General features: G+C 36.4%; 1 protein-coding gene across 2 annotated transcripts in view; it reads right to left on the reverse strand.

Moving 5' to 3' along the window:
• ZMYM2 (zinc finger MYM-type containing 2) overlaps positions 1-19,024 on the reverse strand; it is a 93,447-nt gene that overhangs the window by 54,803 nt on the left and 19,620 nt on the right. The window contains exons 3-7 of one of the 2 annotated variants that reach the window (XM_046663796.1): positions 9,050-9,551; positions 8,695-8,788; positions 3,686-3,971; positions 2,203-2,368; positions 1,233-1,445 (exon numbers count right to left, since the gene is read on the reverse strand). In XM_046663796.1, the coding sequence (XP_046519752.1) occupies positions 1,233-1,445; positions 2,203-2,368; positions 3,686-3,971; positions 8,695-8,788; positions 9,050-9,551 (1,261 nt within the window). Of the gene's footprint in view, positions 1-1,232; positions 1,446-2,202; positions 2,369-3,685; positions 3,972-8,694; positions 9,552-19,024 lie in introns of both variants that reach the window. The other variant, XM_046663795.1, reaches the window with a different exon arrangement.

Raw genomic sequence — 19,024 nt, forward strand, 5'->3', positions numbered from 1 at the left:
TTTTTTTGTTTTCAAAACTGTTATGGTCTGAACTGTGTCCTCCCAAAATTCCTATCTTGAAGCCCTTACTCCCTAAGAGCTTGTATTTGGAATTAGGACTTAGAGTCCTTATTAGCAGTTAAAGTTAAATAAGTCCTAAGGGTGAGGTCCTAATCAGATAGGACTGATATCTTTATAGTAAGAGGAAGAGATACCTGAGATACCTCTCTTTCCTTCTGCACACAGAGGAAAGACCATGTGAGGACACAGCAAGACGGAGACTATCTACGGAGACTTTCTACAAGCCTGGAAGAGTGATCTCACCAGAAACCAACCCAGAAAGGCACCTTAATCTTGGACTTCTAGCCTCCAGAGCTGTGAGAAAATAAATCTCTGTTGTTTGAAACCTCCAGTCTTCAATTTTGTTATGGTAGACCTAGCAGACTGATACAAATATAATTTATCTATAAGTTTCTATAATTTAAGTTTTAATAATGGGTGTTTTTAACAACTAGCTCACAAAATTCCTGAAAATTTAACTAATGCAGCCATAAAAAGAATGAGGAAGGTCTATATATATACATTGATAAGGAATTATTTCCAAAAAATGCTGTGAAGCGAAAAATGGAAGGTACATTACGGTACATACAGTTTGCCACCTTTAAATAGAAAAAACAGAAACTAAGAATGAATTACGTATTTCCTGAATTTTTCAGAAAGAACAAAAAACATAAAATAGTAAGAACTGAAAAAATCGATATCTATAAAGAATGAGTAGGAACCAAGAGAAGATAGAAATGGGAGCTGGATTTCTCTAAGTACATCTTTTTATGCACATTTTACTTTTGAATCATATGGATAAATAAAAAAACAAACTAAATCAAAAAGACTTTAAAATTTAAATGAACCTTAAAATTGAAATATAAATAAGATAATCATTCCTAAGCTAAGCCTTAACAATTTGAAAAGCCCTATTTGCAACCCCTCTTCCATCATCCAAAAAAGAAAATTGAAAAGAGGAGCCATTCTGGCAGCATTTACCTTTATACATAAAATCGCAAGTTTATTTCCAATAATCTACATATATTTCAGTATTCATTTGAGATATGTCATTTCCAAGATGTGAAAACAATAATAGAATTAAATGAGATTCCAAAATAAATGTGGCTAATAAATGCTGTTAGAGTAAAACTACTACAGCAATTTAAAACACATTCAAAAGAATGGCCAATTTTGATTAGATCATGAGTTACCTGTTTGTATTCACTGACACAACTTTGACAGCAAAATCTTTTCTGCTGACCATCAATCACCAGGACATTGTTTCCAGCACCTTTGCTGGGCAAGTACTCTCCACACTGTTCACAACAATTCATTATTAAACCATTGGCCATTCTGTATCTATTAAAGCAGTGGTCACTGCACAGCTTATGAGTCATATTTTTAAAGCTAACTTCATGGCGAATCTAAAAGAAAAACAACAAACAAAATTTTAAAAAACAAAGGAGTATGTCAAGCAGCTAAATAACAAGGTGCTCCAACAGAAAGAGAATGGTTCAATAATTTTTCAGTGGAAGGTTTGTCTATGGAAATGTAAAGACAAAGCCCATTTCACTATTCTTTGAACTCTTTTTATACACATAAAGAATATATGTCTGGCAGGGGGCTAAGGAGGGGAACCACCAGTGACATCACTACAAACTTCTCTAGAAGTATCTAGTCTGGACAGTGTTAGTTTTAAACAGACTGGAAATCTTCAGACAAATCTACAAGGAACTGTAAGTACACTGCTCTTCTAGAAAAGGGAAGGGAGAGAAAACCAATATTATAAAGAATTCAAATGAGGTATGTATACACAAGGTTCCTTTTTCTTTAGTCACATGCAAAAACTTTAATACCATATTAACATTGTGAAGTTTATCAAAAAATATTCCCTCCACTTGCTCTACTTCTTAAGCAAAATTACTGTCTTTCTTGTGTAGTCAGCCTATTTATTTAAACACTGGTTTTGCCCAGGAGTGCTCTCAACCTCTAGAAAAAAAGTCAATTAATATTATATTTTAATTTTTCCTAAATCATTCTCTCTATGGGAGAATGGGATACTTATAAAGACTTTATATATTCTCACTTTTAAGGAAAAATACACTGATCAAAGACTATGTCATAACTGTTAAAAATATTCCCATTAGCTAGAAGTAAATGATAAAGCACAAAAATACAAACCTCTGTTAGTTTACCACAAATTGTACATCTTGATTTATTTAGAGCTCCTTTAGTAGGATTCTGCTTGTCTTCATAAAGAGACAAACAAGACGTACTACAGAATTCCTGGAAGGACTCACTTGAATCCACTTGAGCAACAATGGTTCCTTTCATTGTAGTTATATCTCTGAAAAATGAGAGGAATAACAAAGTAAAAGTCTATTTTAAAATAAATTAAATATACAAGTAATAACTGACATTTTTAATTTTCATAGGTTGAATCCCAGGAATCAAACACCACTTTCAGATCCATTAAATCATCTTTACTATTTAAAAACTCTTGGCAATAAAAAATGAACACACAACATTAGGAAGCGAAATTATTTTATACTATTAAATCCTTGCCACTACCCAATTTATCTGCAAAACTCCTTAACGAGGCTTTCAGATCTTGGAAACAAAAAGAAAGGGCAGTTATTATTTATATGGAGTTTAATATCAAGGCCTAATTTACTGAACTATAACTTGCAATATCTATTCAATTCCTTTGCCATGCGTTAAGCAGAAAGCATGAGATATTTAGGTTACAGGAGTATTACATGCATTCTAAGAGGATAATTAAACTTAAATACACCCCCATAACCCAAAATAACTCCACCTACCATTCTATACAGCTTTCCAACTGTAATCAGAAATGTCAGTAAATGACAAAATTGATGACCTTTAAAGTTTCCCTTAATTCTGAATTTCAAGATCAGAGTATACAAAGCAACCTAAAAATTCTATAACAATTGTTTCACTATTTGAATTCACTAAACTTGTACAGAGCACTAAGCCCTTTGCAAAGTTCTAAGATCTAAAAATATCCTCACAAACTTGGGCTGCTCCAACAGAAGGTACAGAAAATCCACCTGGTTTGATTTTGCACATAATATACCATTATTCCACTTGTTTTTAACTAGTGAAACCAGACCTGAAAAATGGCAGAAGAGAAGACTGTCTCTTCAAGGCTGGCACAAAATGGTACCTGAGGCTTAAAACAGTGAGTATTCTAACGACTTAATGTTGAAAACAAAAATAAACAAAGTCCAAAGACTTGCCAATTTTAAATAATCTTAACACAAAGATAGTATAAAGTTTGACCCATACAGAACTAGTCATACATAAACTGCTTAACAATTTTATCTGGCTAGAACTAAATTCTTATAATTAATAGAGTAAGTAAGCATGTAGGTATTTTTACAGATTCAAGGAGCTCAATCAAGATTACAGACAAAATTAATTACAAGGGCCTACAGTATCTAAATCAACCCCCAAGCCCATCCAAATGGAAGGCAAGCCACCTGGCTTTGATAGAGAACCCTTCAAAGCTATTACAATGAGTTTGGCTTTAAGATTCAAACAACTAGCTTACCAATTTTTAAAACACAGTAATTCACCTCTTAAGACATTTTATACCACCAATACTCAACCACATGGCATTATGTTGAAAGGTAAACCTTACTTTTTACACATAACACAGAGTTTCTTTGGAGCAGGCTTGTGAGAGAAGGAAGAAAGGCAGGTGGTAGAACAAAAGAGGTGAGCAGATCCTTTTCGTTGATAAGCTGTCTGTCCCTTCTGTAAAGGTTTTTTGCAGTTTGCACAAGTGACTTTCACTGGTTTAGTGGGTTGCTGTTGCACTGAAGGCTGGAAAATCTGTTTAGGAAGCGAGGCCACTGGTGATAAAGAATCCACACCTGGCTGTTTCTGATTACGGGGAAATGATGCTGACTGGGAGATCCAAGAATCTTAAAAACAAAAGGCACAAGAAAGAGTAATGAAACAGGTATTTACACACATTGAAATTTATATCAGAGACACAGTTTAAGTTCTCATTTTGTACAAGTTTAAAACACTAATAAGGCAGCAGCATAGCAAAGAGGTAAAGGACACAAGTTTTCCAGTAAGAATGGCTGGCTGACATTTACGCTCCATCACTTACTAGACTGGAAGTTACTTAAACTCTGTGCCTAACTCTTCTCTAAACTGGAAATGGTACCAACCTCCTACAAAGGACATTAAATGAGATAATGGGTATAATAAAGCATGGTGACTAGCATATAGGAAGCACTAAAAGGTATTAGCCATTAGTTATTAAACAGGAAGGATTAATTTACAGAATATTACTTTAAGCAAGGAATACAAACACTGACATAAAAGTATAATAAAATATTGACCAACCATTAAGTTTTGGCAAATATAATACAGGTCTGACAAAGTTTATTTATGATTAGATTCAAAACATCTTTTTTTTTTGCTTGAGGAAGATTGTCTCTGAGCTAACATTTGTGCCAATCTTCCTCTATTTTATGTGGGATGCCGCCACTGCGAGGCTTGACAAGCAGTGCTAGGTCGGCACCCGGGATCTGAACCTGCGAGCCTGGGCCACTGAAGCAGAGCACACAAACTTAACCACTATGCCACTAGGCTGGCCCCTCAAAATATCTTTTTAAGAACAGCTTTTCCATATATATGTTTAGTTCCACAGCCTCTAAATATACCACATAATATCAAAGAAATTAGAGTGTTACAGAGAAATGATGATGTTAAGACAACATTCAGTGACAAATCCGACACCATATTACACAACCACTACAGTTTCAGCATAGCTCAGCACTAAAAGATACATGTAATGTTAACACTAGAGGGCAGCTATTCATCTCTTCTCTCTTTAACAGTCAGCTTCTTTGGTACTTAGCAGGAAGTGTCCAGCTTACCGCACCAGTTACAGTTCCACAGGCCTCTCACCACACTACCAATACCACAACCTTTTTTCATTCTGAAATCTTTCAGGCCACCGCTTCCAATTTCTACTACTTTGGTCTCTTGTAATTTTTTCCTTTCTAGTGTCTTCTGAATTTTGAACTTCCATACATAAAAGTTGCCCTTCCATTTGAGAAATAATTTTCTTTTCCTTACACAGGAAGTACAAATATATCCAGAGCTCAGAAAAACTTCTTTACTACCAAGAGAGCAATTTCCTGGTTCTGATCCAGTCTATCAACCTAATGGTTTCAAGGGGCTACATACACTGCTATTCAAATTCTACCTTATTCTACAATATCCCTCCAAAGTATATACTTTAAACACAGAGTAAACAGAGTACATTCTGGAATCCTGCTATTCTCTCCGGGTACCTGACCAATTTTAATAAATAGGAAACACTACTAATGAATACAAAAAAGTACATCACTGAAAGAACTGGCAATTCCATCTTATAAAGGGCCTTCAACTAAAAATCATATTTGAACATGTGCTAGAAGGAACAGCTTTTTGCAACACAAATAATGGCTCCTTAGGATTTTCAATTTTGTAGGCTAAGCATTTGACTATATATTCAAAGGAATCTATCTAAACTTAAGGGCATCTATTAACTTAATTTGTTTTGTTTTGTTTTGTTTTGTTTTTTTAAAGATTTTATTTTTTCCTTTTTCTCCCCAAAGCCCCCCCCGGTACATAGTTGTGTATTCTTCGTTGTGGGTTCTTCTAGTTGTGGCATGTGGGACGCTGCCTCAGCGTGGTCTGATGAGCAGTGCCATGTCCGCGCCCAGGATTCAAACTAACGAAACACTGGGCCGCCTGCAGCGGAGCACGTGAACTTAACCACTGAGCCACAGGGCCAGCCCCTATTAACTTAATTTTGAAAAAACACATTTGGGAGCCAACCCGGTGGCACAGTGGTTAAGTGCGCACGTTTCTCTTTGGCGGCCTGGGGTTCGCCGGTTCGGATCCCGGGTAGGGACATGGCACTGCCTGGCAAGCCATGCTGTGGTAGGCGTCCCACATATAAAGTAGAGGAAGATGGGCACGGATGTTAGCTCAGGGCCAGCCTTCCTCAGCAAAAAGAGGAGGACTGGCAGCAGTTAGCTCAGGGCTAATCTTCCTCAAAAAGAAAAAAAGGAAAAAACACACTTGCTTTTTTTTTCAATTTAATTTTAGGCCTTCTATAAATAATGCAATGGCTCCCTTTATCCATATTTCAACCCTACTTTAAAGTTTTCTCCTCTTCCAACATCAAAATGCTTTTAGGAATAAGAAGGGACCTAATCACTTTATCTAAACCCTCTATTTTATACACGGAACAACAAGGGATAGCATTTTAATTTGCCCAAGTTACAATTAGTCCAAGAGACAGAATAAATAGCCAAGATTTTATAACTCTCTATTACAAATAAAAACAGCACATAATCACAAGTCTAACTCATAAATGCAAGAGCAAGAGGTGTTATTTGTTTAGTTTTTCTGATGAGTATTTTACATTCTCTTGTGTAAGAGAGTGAGCAAACAGGAACACAATTCTTATAATGATATGTCCCTTTGACCCAGCAATATTCCTTAGGAAATAAGTATCACAAGATACATGTATAAGAATATTCTTAAGAATTATTTAAATAGTAAAAACTGGAACCGAGCTAACCAGAGAATTAACAAATCAAACACATGCTGGACATGGTCAAAAGTTCAAGATCTACTGTTAGGTATTTAAAGGGGCAGATAAAAGGGGAGAGTTTGCAAAACTATACTATACGATGATCTGAGGTTTAGAATTAAATGCACCATTCTCAGTGGTGACATTGAATGTTTTCTTTTTCACACTCTTATGTTTTTAATACATTTATAATTACAAGAAAGACAAAATAGCTATTTTGAAACTAATTTGAACATTATCGCTTCTTAAACTTTTACGTGATACGTAAGGTTACAAGGAAAAACACTGTGGTAGTAGTATAAATTGGTAAGAACTTTCTGGAAGGCAATATGAAAATATATTTCCACAACTTAAAAACACTCATATGGGGGGCTGGCCCCGTGGCCGAGTGGTTAAGTTAGCACGCTCTGCTTCAGCGGCCCAGGGTTTCATGGGTTCGGATCCTGGGCACGGACACGGCACAGCTCATCAAGCCATGCTGAGGCGGCGTTCCACGTACCATAACTAGAAGGACCCACGACTAAAATATATACAACTATGTACTGGGGGGCTTTAGGAAGAAAAAGGTAAAACGAAATCTTTAAAAAAAAAAACAAAAAACACTCGAACGAATTCACACATACATCCCACACACTCACTGACCTACTACAAATATATACACACGTAATGGGGTAAAGGGTCTTGGAGGGCATAAGAAATTTTCAAAACTGAGTAATAAAGAACATGTTTCTTTGAAAATTATCATAAACCAGATACATTTTTTAAACCAAATTATCTTTGGAGGGACAGGGGTAGTGATATCCTTTGGCCCAGTAACTTCACTTCTAGGAATAAAGGAATAGTCAGAAATTTGAACAAATATGTTCATCATAGATCTACAATATCAAAATATGGGAAACAATAGTAAAAGCCACATACGGGAATGGTATATCCATGCCCACTGTGCAGCCATTAAAACTTTTGTGTATAAATAACATCAATGGTTTGAGAAAACACAATGTAATATTAAATCAGGAAAAAAATAGGAAGCAAAATTATACAGAGTTGCACTTCATCCAAGTTAAAATATACAAAGCAAAAAGAGTGAAAGACAACCACTCAAAGCATTAACAGTGGTAATCTTTAATTAACAAGAGCATAGGGGATTTTTTTCCCTTTTTTAATTATAGATTTTTCCAAACATTCTTCAATAATTAGACATTAATCTCATAACCAAAAAATAATTTAAAAAGAAAGATGACTAGCATTTCATAGTGCATTCTACACTGCCTAGGTTTTAGTCATTTCTTATTTTTCTCCACAATTCCTAGGCTGCTAAGTTGCTAATGAGCCAAAAATGATGAAAGAATGAAGCAGACAGAGAGGGATATGAGAAAGACAGAGGAAGAGAGACACACACAGGCCTGGGGGCAGAGGTGAAAAAAAAAGGGACATACACAGTCATGGTCATGAAAAAGCCACAGAGTTCTTATAACTTCCCTGTTTTAATGTTTTCACAGGGCAAAGCTACCTGCAGAAAAATTTTTCAAATCATCAAGAAATCTACCAAGCTTCAAATATAAAAAAAATTAATAATACAATGCTAATAAATAAAAATTAAAATCAGATAGGCAGTCAAAATTAAACAAAAGTAGAAAAAATCTAAATGCAATAATTATATAATATTGTATTGCTTAAGTGTGCTATTTTTCTTAATTCTCTATTTATACATTAAAACAATACTACTAAAAATATAGTAACAAAAAGTGAGTGTATGACAAATAAGATATCAAACTGTCAGACTTTAGTGGTGGTGAATGTAAAGACTATTCCTAAAAGTTGCTTAGACATAAATTTATGTGGTTAATTTTCTAATAATCTGCAGCGAAATACTATACGTTTTCACATCACTTATTAGCTAAAATTTCAAATGTAAAAGTCAATAAAAGTAATATAGCTTACATGAATAAACGAACCAAGGTAGCACCAATTACTACAATGAAAAAAGACTCAGCCAAAGTTTAAATTCATTTACATGGGGTAAAAAATCAGTTACTGCTTACCAGGATTATGATGAGTTGCAGATTCTCCATTCTGAAATACGTCTCCTGCCACATTCATTCTACCAGGATTAAAAGGTCCTACTGCAGTCTTGGTCTGTGAAGTTAAAGATGGGGTGTATGTTTGTATATTAACACCAAAACTACTTGACTGCAGTCCGTTAGAGACATCTCCCAAGTTGGTATTCTGCAGTGATGTTACATGTGTAATCATTAAGTTCATATCTCGCCCGTCAGTATTTTCTAATTGGCCATCATTCACCGAGCTTACACCTGTTTCTAAGGTTGTAACATTAGCAATCTGAATTTCAGAGTCTGGTTCTGTGGTGATACCACTATTACCCATTCCTGCATTTACCTTACTTCTTGAAAAACTGGAAGTGGAGAAATCCACATCATTGGTTCTGTTTTTAGTCTCAGGAGGTCTCCGTTCAATAAAATTGGAGGAATTTTTCTCTTGCCCTTGATTTGTTTCCATGTCCTCTTCATCATCAATGACAATTGTCTCACTTATACTTCCCTTCTGAGACGCCAACTCTTTTGAAGAAAGAAGAATTTTGGAATCATTTCCTTGCAGTTCTTCATTTTTTGATGATGTAAATGTTATGGTTCTTTGATCAGCTACCACTGGTGCAGAAGGTGGGGGAGGTTGTACAGGTTCGATAAAAACAACATCATCATCATCTTCCACTGATGAGTTTTGAAATTTATTAGATCTAGAAACTAAAGGATTAGATGGACCACTAAATGAATTTCCTACATTCGTAAGACTAGTTGCCATGGCCGTACTCCCTAATAAAACAGGAGTCTGATCAGTCAATTCTAATCCTCCTACTGAACCTGCGTCCATGCCAAAGAACCTGTTAAGAGATGGAAAAAAGAAAAAGAATATAAATGTCGGTGTATGATTTTTTATGTTATTCTAATTGAAGGATTTTTTTAAAAGTACTTTTACTTTCTTTTTTATTCTAAATAACAATCATTCTTATCTAACATCCAGGAAAAATTTGATATCCATTCTGTGATCTTCTCTCATTCACTAATCATTTCATATAGTTTACATGTGAACTTCTTGCAATATAAAAAGGTAATTATCCAATTTTCAGTAACATGCAGTATATTCTCACTTCCACCACCTCCTTTCCGCCACATTATTTACCCTATAAACTTCAACACTGAAAACAGATAAATCCTCCTACAGACATCTAAACAGGAAAATAACCAAAATCTGACAATAAAAATCCCTTCTCTACATTTATCCCATTTATCCACTGTATTAAATAAAATGATATGATCTAATCCCTAATCCCTTACTTCATCTTTTTTGTATCCCTTCTTCTCATATTCAGTCTCCCATGTACCTGTATGATTAAATCCTCCCGAGCATCTGAAATCTTTCCTGACCCTATCCAGAAAGTTTAAAGCCTTATTTGCCAGGCACTATGCTGTGGGCTTAATACCCACATATCGGGCTGAATAATGGCTCCCAAAGATACCAGATCCTAATCCCTGAAACCTGTAAATGCTACCTTATATGGAAAAAGGGTCTTTGCAGATACGATTAAGGTTAAAGATTTAAAAATGATATTATCTGGGTGGACCCTAAATGCAATCACAAATGCCCATACAAAGGGAGGTGGAGGGAGACTACAGACACAAGAGCAGGCAGTGTGACGAGGATTACAGGAGCCGAGGCAAGGAGCACATTCTCCCCGAGAGCCTCTGGAGGAAGCATGGCCCTGCTGACACCTGGACATGAGCCCAGCGTCACTAATTTCTGACTTCTGACCTCCAGAACGCTGACAGAAAATTCTGTTGTTTTAAGCCAGCAAATTTGTGGTAATTTGTTACAACAGGCAGAGGAAATTAACACAATCCACTTCTTAATTACATCTTCAAAACAACCCTTGATATAGTTGGAGTATTTGTCCCATTTTAATGATTAAGAAATTGGGGATTACAGATGCTAACTAACCTGCCAAGTCACAGGCTAGAACATATACCTAGATCTTTATAACCCAATAGTCCAAACTATTCATCACTCTGCTATATTCAAACTAATATTATCTGAGCACTTACTATATATGCAGGGCTATGCTGAAACCAAAAGGACAGCAGAGTTGACAGTAAAGAGACAGAAAAGAAGGAAAGTTCGTGAGCAGATGGAGACAATGAGGTCATAGGAACCAGTGGGAGTAGAACTAATCCTGAACATGAAGCACCTTAATCTCAAAGACTAAATAAACAGGGAGGAAAAAGAACAAAGCTGGGGGGGGGGGGGGGGGACCTAACAACTAGGAGGGAAAAAAATGAAGGGTGAGTACAGATTGTAGGTAAATCTGCAGATGGGATGAATGGGAATTTAAAGTTGTTTATACACAGTAGCCTCATTTTCGGAGAGTAGGTTATCTGACAAGATGATGAGACAGTGGTTATACAGATCTTAAAGACTGGTTCAAAAGCTCCAATGCCAACTTTTAAAATCTTTGCAATCCTCTTTCGCTAATAAAGTCACTTAGCCCAGTTTAAGGAAAAAAAAAAAAAAGACCAGTTTAAGAACACTTACTACTTCACATATATGGCCATTTGCTTATATTGTTATAGCAAGCCACGCAGAAGGATAAAGACACTAACATCACTTTGGCAGATGGGTGACAAGGATGGAGAAATTGTTCACTGCATATTTTCTTAATTTTTGAACATGATTTCTCACTTATTTTTAAAACTAACTTTAAATTTTTAAAAAACAGAATAACAGAGTGAAGAGATACTACACCAACTACTTTGGTGAGCAGGTGATATTTACAGAGAAATCTGAAAAGAAAAATCCAACTGTGGGAAAATTGGAGGAAGGGCATTCCAGGCAAAGAAAACAGCTCCTGCAGAAGCGTAAAGGAAATGAGGTTGGTGAATTCAAGCAACAGAGCAAAGGCCAATGTGGCTGGAACAAGGGAGGTGGGGAAGAATAGGATGAGATGAGATAGAAAAACAGGCACAAGCAACTCACCAAGGCCAGCAAGTTAATTCATTAAGTGCACTTAACAAAGATTTAGAGCACCTAGTATGCACCAAACACTGTCTTAGAAAAATCAATAAACAAAACAGGTAAACATCGCCACCATCTGAAATCAGGAATTCTGAAGGCAGAAGCTTGGATTTTCTGTAATAGGAAACATTACAGCATCTTCACCTAAAGGCTGACAAAATCTCATTTACGTTTTAAATAAATCACTCTTGCTGCTATGTGCGAAATGGATTATCAGAGGGCAAGACTGGAAGCAAAGAAACCAACTAGATGGACGTGATCTAAGTGGGAGACGATAGTTGCTGAAACAAGGGTGGTGGTCACAGGAGATGCAGGAAAGTGAACAGATTAGGGTTTTTTAAAAGGTAGATCTTGGAGGGCAGCCCCATGGCCTACTGGTTAAGTCTGGCAGGGCCCAGGTTCAGTTTCTGGGCACATACCTACACCATTCATCAGCAGCCATGTTGTGATGGCAACCCACACACAAAATAGAAGAAGATGGGCAATAGATGTTAGCTCAGGTCGAATTTTCCTCAGCAAAAAAAAAAAAAAAGTAGATCTTACTGATATGAAAAGATTTACAAGATATCCTGTTGACTGGAAAAAAGTTACAGAACACAAAGAGTATTACTACAATGTTATGCATTCCCCCAAAACCCATACACACACACACACACACACACACACACACTATATTTTTCCTAAAGTACATATATTTTCATGTAAATTCATGAAGGACAAAACTCTGGAAGGATCACACCATACTGATAGACGTAGTTTGCTAGGAGGAGCAGGGAGTTTGAGGAGGGGAGGTGATCAAGAAGTTGCACTTTAATTCTACATTAAACTAGAAAGAATGTCAGGCAGCTAAGCATCTGAATGAATAGAGAAAAACAGGAGTCAGTGAGAGAAGATGACATGAAGTTGACAAAGTGCTAGTTAAAGACGAAGGGATATCAATCTCCAGATACAAGATGGATAGAGATAGGCACTTTTCACAGACATTAAATACAGGCACACCAACTTTTTAATGAAATACTGTGGAGAGACCATAAATAGCCTGTCTTCTCATTGAATGTCTAGAGCTTAAAACACTGCCTGGGCACAGAGTAAACATTCAATTGTCCCAAATATTTGCAGAAAGGCCAGAAGGCAAAAGCTAGTATGTTCACTTTAACTACCAGAGTTATTTTTAAGTAATATCATTATTTAAATGTCAAGGTATACAATCTAGCTCTTATTTTACATACACTGTGTTATTCTCTGACCATTAAGCATCCTAGTTAAACCAAGTTCTAGTGTCTGGAGGGCACCGTATCCCATTCAACATGGCAACAAAAATGAAATGTTTTTAATAACTCATACAATATTTTATAGAAAAGGTTTCATTTTATTTTCACTTAACTGTGACAACAATCCCTTTGAGTCAAATAAAACAGATATTAACTTTTCTCTATAACAAAATGGTAGCTGAGACACATTAATTAAAACTGCCGAAGATTCCAAGACAACATCAAGATTCAAACTCTATGTACAAAGCTCAATTCCAAAAGCGCTTGTCATTCCTCTTAGGGCAAGAGCTGTGTCTGTGTCAGGGTGGAAGATATGCTAATATTAGAAAATGACAAAAGATACATTTATATCTGCTTTAATGAAAATGGATAATTCTATTTAAAAACTTAAGAGGTGACTATTTGCTTTACCCAAAGATCTACAAATTACCATTCTATATTCTAATATATTTTAAATGTATTTTCAAAAATTAAAATATATACACCATTACTCTAAAACAGCTCCTCAACAAGGGACTTCTTTATGGTAAAACAATAATGTACGCAAGGGGAAACCTTCATATAAGGCCTTCACTTAATTTTAAGTAAACATGAGAAAATTTTTTAACATTACTGCTACAGAAAGTTTTAAAAGTTGAAATATGCTGAACAACATTTTGGTTCAAAATTTTCATAATTTATTCAAGTAAATTTTTTTAAAAATTACAAGTACGTTCATCTGGTAATAGTTAGCATTTATTTAATGCTTATTATGAGCCAAATATTCAGGTCAGTTAAACATTAAAGCAACCCCATGAAGTAAAATCATTATTATCTCCCTTATACAGACTGAAAAAAAAAAAAAACAGGGGGCAGCCCAGTGGCGCAGTGGTTAAGTGTGCACATTCCACTTTGGCAGCCTGGGGTTTCCCGGTCCAGATTTGGGGTGCAGACATGGCACCGCTTGGCACACCATGCTGTGGCAGGCATCCCACATATAAAGTAGAGGAAGATGGGCATGGATGTTAGCTCAGGGCCAGTCTTCCTCAACAAAAAGAGGAGGATTGCCAGCAGTTAGCTCAGGGCTAATCTTCCTCAAAAAAAAAAAAAAAAAAAAAACCACCAATCCTCAAAAGTAAGCTCGCGGGGGGGGGGGCGCCGGCGGTGCGGTCCCGTGGCAGAGTAGTTGAGTTCCTGCGCTCTGCTCCAGCGGCCCAGGGTTTCACCAGTTCAAATCCTGGGCACAGACATGGCACCACTCATCAAGCCATGCTGAGGCGGCATCCCACATACCACAACTAGAAGGACCCACAGCTGAAAATACACAACTATGTACCGGGGGTCTTTGGGAGAAAAAAGGAAAAATAAAATCTTTTTTTTAAAAAAAAAAGTAAGCTGCCCAAGACCGCAGGCAGGAAGTGGTAGAGGTCAGGATTTGAATATTCATTAACTACTAAGTAATATGTAATTAAATACTGAACCATAAAATAATATAGCACAGCTCCGATTAATTAAAAAGAAAAAAAGACTGCAGCCACTCAAAACAACAATAATCAAATTCATATTCAAAACACACAAGTTTCAAACGGAAGAGATATCAAGCCCAAAGTGCCAGGCTAACAGGGATTTAAAAAACAAATGAAGTTGAACTTGTAGTTAAGATTCATTTGCCACAAAGTAGGAATTATCCTCATCAACAAAACAATTTTGAGAAGAATGAGGCATAAACCTACTGATGTTTGAAACGCATAGGCTTTTTTTTTTCTTCTCCCCAAAGCCCCCCAGTACAAGGTTGTATATTCTAGTTGTGAGTCCCTCCAGCTGTGCTACGTGGGACATCACCTCAACAGGACCCGATGAGCAGTGCCACGTCCACGCCCAGGATCCAAACCGGCAAAACCCTGGGCCGCCAAAGCGGAGCGCACGAACTTAACCACTTGGGCACGGGGTGGCCCCAAGAAATGTATAGGCTTTTAATGCATGAGTTCTCTGGACCCTTTCTATGTTTTAGTGTACCTAAAGCAAAACACAACAATTTCCGGGACAGAAAAGCTAGAATTGTCTTCACTGTACCCTCTTGTGGCTGCTAGGTGTCAATTCATTCTTCTTAGAAGAAAACAGTGGAGCACAAAATACGACTTACATTACCACACATATAGTTCTCTGCAGTAATTCACTTCTCAGAACAGAATAACTACTCAACTATAAGTTATTTTCAAATCCTACACGGTAAATAAATTTGGTCACTTCTCCATGTTATTGAGAATATGTTTCAACCACCAAACACTTATTTAGTCCCATAAAGAAAACACAATCCAATTAAAAGTTGTGCACTTTCACATTATCCAAACAAAGCATATTCCATTCTGCCACTTTTCTACATCAAGTCAATTCTAATTAGCTATTTTAACACTAGGTATATAACTTCACTTCTCTAGAGTAAATGGTATAAAAATAGTTCCCAGGTTTTTCTTAGAATTCAAAGAGACAACTGGATGTGAAAATTAGCACACTGTTAACTCAAACAATTACCAGGTAATTTTTACCTGTACCCCAAAATTTTGGTAAATTTCTAATTAATTTTTAAGCTCCTTTGTGACACTTTACCATCCCTACAGACCAAATGTTTGTGTCCCTCTAAAATTCATATGTTGAAATCCTAACCTCCAATGCAAATGGTACTGGGAGGCAGGGGCTTTGTGGGGTGATTAGGTCAAGCACATGGAGCCCTCATGAATGGGATTAGTGCCCTCTTAATAAAAAGAAACCCCAGAGAGCTCCCTTCCCCATTCCACCACATGAGGACACCGCAAGAAAATGGCAGTCCGTCTATGAACCAGGAAGCAGGCCCTCACCAGACACCAAATCTGCCAGAGCCTTGATCTGGGACTTCCCAGCCTGCAGAACAGTGAGAAATCAATGTCTGTTGTCTACGGTATTCTTATTATACCACCAGCCCAAACAGACTAAGACGATCATCATAAATTATAAAGTGCTTTCACAGTTTTATTTGGTCTTTATTTTGATTCAGTAAGAATCAATTAACACAATACTTGATGTTCTCATGGACAAAACAAAGGTGGTAGGTAAAGTATAAATGTTGTTGACATTCATAACAAGAAAGTATCAGTATTTGCTGAGAAAAGCTTATGAATTTTCAAAGAAAACAAGATCACAAAGAAAGCATTTCAAAGTGATTCAAAAAAACATTCATCATTTTCTCACTGATAAGCCTATCTAGGAGCTTTCTAGGTACCATGAGAGTTACAAAGAAAGCTAAGGTAAACTCCCCTCTACAGCAAAGGGTATTAGCCAATATGTGTTCATCGCACTTAGAATAGTTCTCAGTCAGTATGACACATTTAAAATTTTAAGAATAAAAATTCTTAATAAAATAGGAATAAATGGACTTATATAAAATATCAAAACAAAAGATATCATCAAACTTAACAAGAAATATTAAAAGCATTACCATTAAAGTAAAAAAATAAGATAAGGATATTCTTTATTATTACCACATATAGCACTGTTCTGGAAGTACCAGCCAACACCATCAGTCACAAACCACATAACGTTTCAGTCAACAATGGACCACATATACAATGGCAGTCCTGTAAGATTAGTACCACACAACCCAGGTGTGTAGTAGGACACAATGAGGAAATCACCTAAAGATGCATTTCTCAGAACATATTCCCATTGTTAAGAAGCGCATGATAGTATATGAAAAAGAAATCAAGAGATAAAAATTTGAAAGGCGGCAAATTATCATTATATGCAAATTACATTAGTCTTTACTTCAAAGACCCCAAATATTTATCTGAAATACTACTACACTGAGATAATTTAGTCAAATGCTGGATATAAAACCAATATGCAGAAATTAATTAGATGGCCAATTAGAGACAGATATAAAACTTACTTCCATCCAAAGGCCAACTCAAAAAGGAGATTTAAAAGAAAAAAACCCCACAAGGATAGGGAGAATTCAATAGCACCAAAATTTTGGAAGAGGGAGAGCAAATGAACATGGATTCATTGTAACTCATTTAGCAGACCTCAAAAAGGCAAACTCTGAACCCATAGTAAACACACTTCTGAAATGACTGGATTACAAACGAAGTTAAATTTGCAGTTAACATTCACTTATCATGAGGTGGGAAGTATCTTGATCAACACAACAATTTACAGAGGAATAAGACAACAGGTCTTAAGCAAGACATAAAAAATAGATGAAGACCGATGCCACGCAAAATAGTGGAGGAGGAAGCTCTAGGTATGGGTCCCTCCACTCAAGTAGCCATTGAACTGCAAGGAGTATTGGAACGAACTACATTGGATCTCTAAAAACTGACTGGACACTTACAACAACCAGGGGAGTGCTTGACAAAGACGTTACTCATTAGCAGCATGCAAGAACCAATGACCATCTTCCATTCCTCACCCCAGTCTGGCTATGGGGACAACTTCCTGCATTCCTGGAGGGTTTGGCTGGACACAGGACTGGCAGGGAGGAAATTCTAACAAATTTGGGACAGTGTGTTTGGAGCGGTCTGGAGCAAATGCTCCTCGTGATTTCAACGTTCTGGGAAGCAGCAGATTTTCTGGCAGCATCTCTCAGATTTAATGCAACACAACTCTTTATTTCATTCTTTTTCTTTTTTCATCCAGACATTTAAGGAAATTTTTGTCAGATCACTAGCTCACCACAGGGATAACAGAGTAGAAACTTCAACAACCACAAACAACAAGAGCAGACACTTTGCAAAAAAAAAAACAGCTTAGAAAAAGTCAAAAATGAACAGCAGTATACCTCAACAACTAAAAATGAGCAATCAATGAAGTTATCAAGAATTAACTCAGAATGTTATAAAACATACAAAGAAACAGAAAAGTAGGCCCAATTTACAGAAATAAAAGAATCTGAGTGAAACAATTCCTGAGGAATCCCAAATACTGGAATAACTAGACAAAGACATTAAATCAACTATCTTTAATATGCTCAGTGAGCTCAAGGAAAGCATGAACAAAGAACTAAAGGAAATGAGACAATGCATGAATGAGAACATGAATAAACAAATCATAAGAAGTAACGAAGCAGAAATTCTGGAGATGAAAAATATATCAGAAGCAATGAAAAATTCATTAGAAGAGATTGTGGCCAAGTGGTTAAGTTCACACATTCCGCTTTGGTGGCCCAGGGTTTTGCTGGTTCAGATCCTGGGTGCAGACATGGCACCGCTTGTCAGACCATGTTGAGGTGGCGTCCCACATGCCACAACTAGAAGGACCCACAACTAAAATATACAACTATGTACTGGGGGGATTTGGGGAGAGAAAGAAGAAAAAAAAAAAAAGATTGGCAACAGTTGTTAGCTCGGGTGCCAATCTTTAAAAAAGAAAAAGAAGAGATCAACAGCAGATTTGAGTAGGCACAAGAACCATTAACTAAAGGACAGAATAACTGAAATTACCCAATCTGAGGAGCAGAAAAAAAAGAATGAAGAAAAATGAACAGTCTGAGGGATCTGTGAAACACCACCAAGCATATCAATATATGTATCATAAAAACAGAAAGGGACAGGAAAAACATTTAAAGAAATAATAGCCGAAAACTTTCCAAATGTGATGAATATATACATCCAAGAAGCTCAACAAACTCCAAGCCTTATAAGCTCAAAGATATCCACACCAAGACATGTAATAATCAAACTGTGGACCCCAAAGATGAGGAGAGAAGTTTGAAAGCAAGAGAAAAGTGATTCATCATATGCAAGGGATCCTCAATAACATTATTTATATTATCAGCTTACTTCTCATCAGAAACCACAGAAGCCAGAAGCTAGTAGAATGACATATTTAAAGTGGTGAACAAAAAAACGCTGTCAACCAAGAATTCTATATCTACCAAAAATTCCTCCAAAATTAATGAGAAATGAAGACATTTCTAGATTAAAAAAAAAGCAGAGGGAGCTCATTACCTGCAGACCTACCCAAATGAAATGCTAAAGGGAGTCCTTCAGGCAAAAGTAAAAAC

The sequence above is a fragment of the Equus quagga genome, chromosome 6, assembly GCF_021613505.1.
Source record: "Equus quagga isolate Etosha38 chromosome 6, UCLA_HA_Equagga_1.0, whole genome shotgun sequence".
NCBI lineage: Eukaryota > Metazoa > Chordata > Mammalia > Perissodactyla > Equidae > Equus > Equus quagga.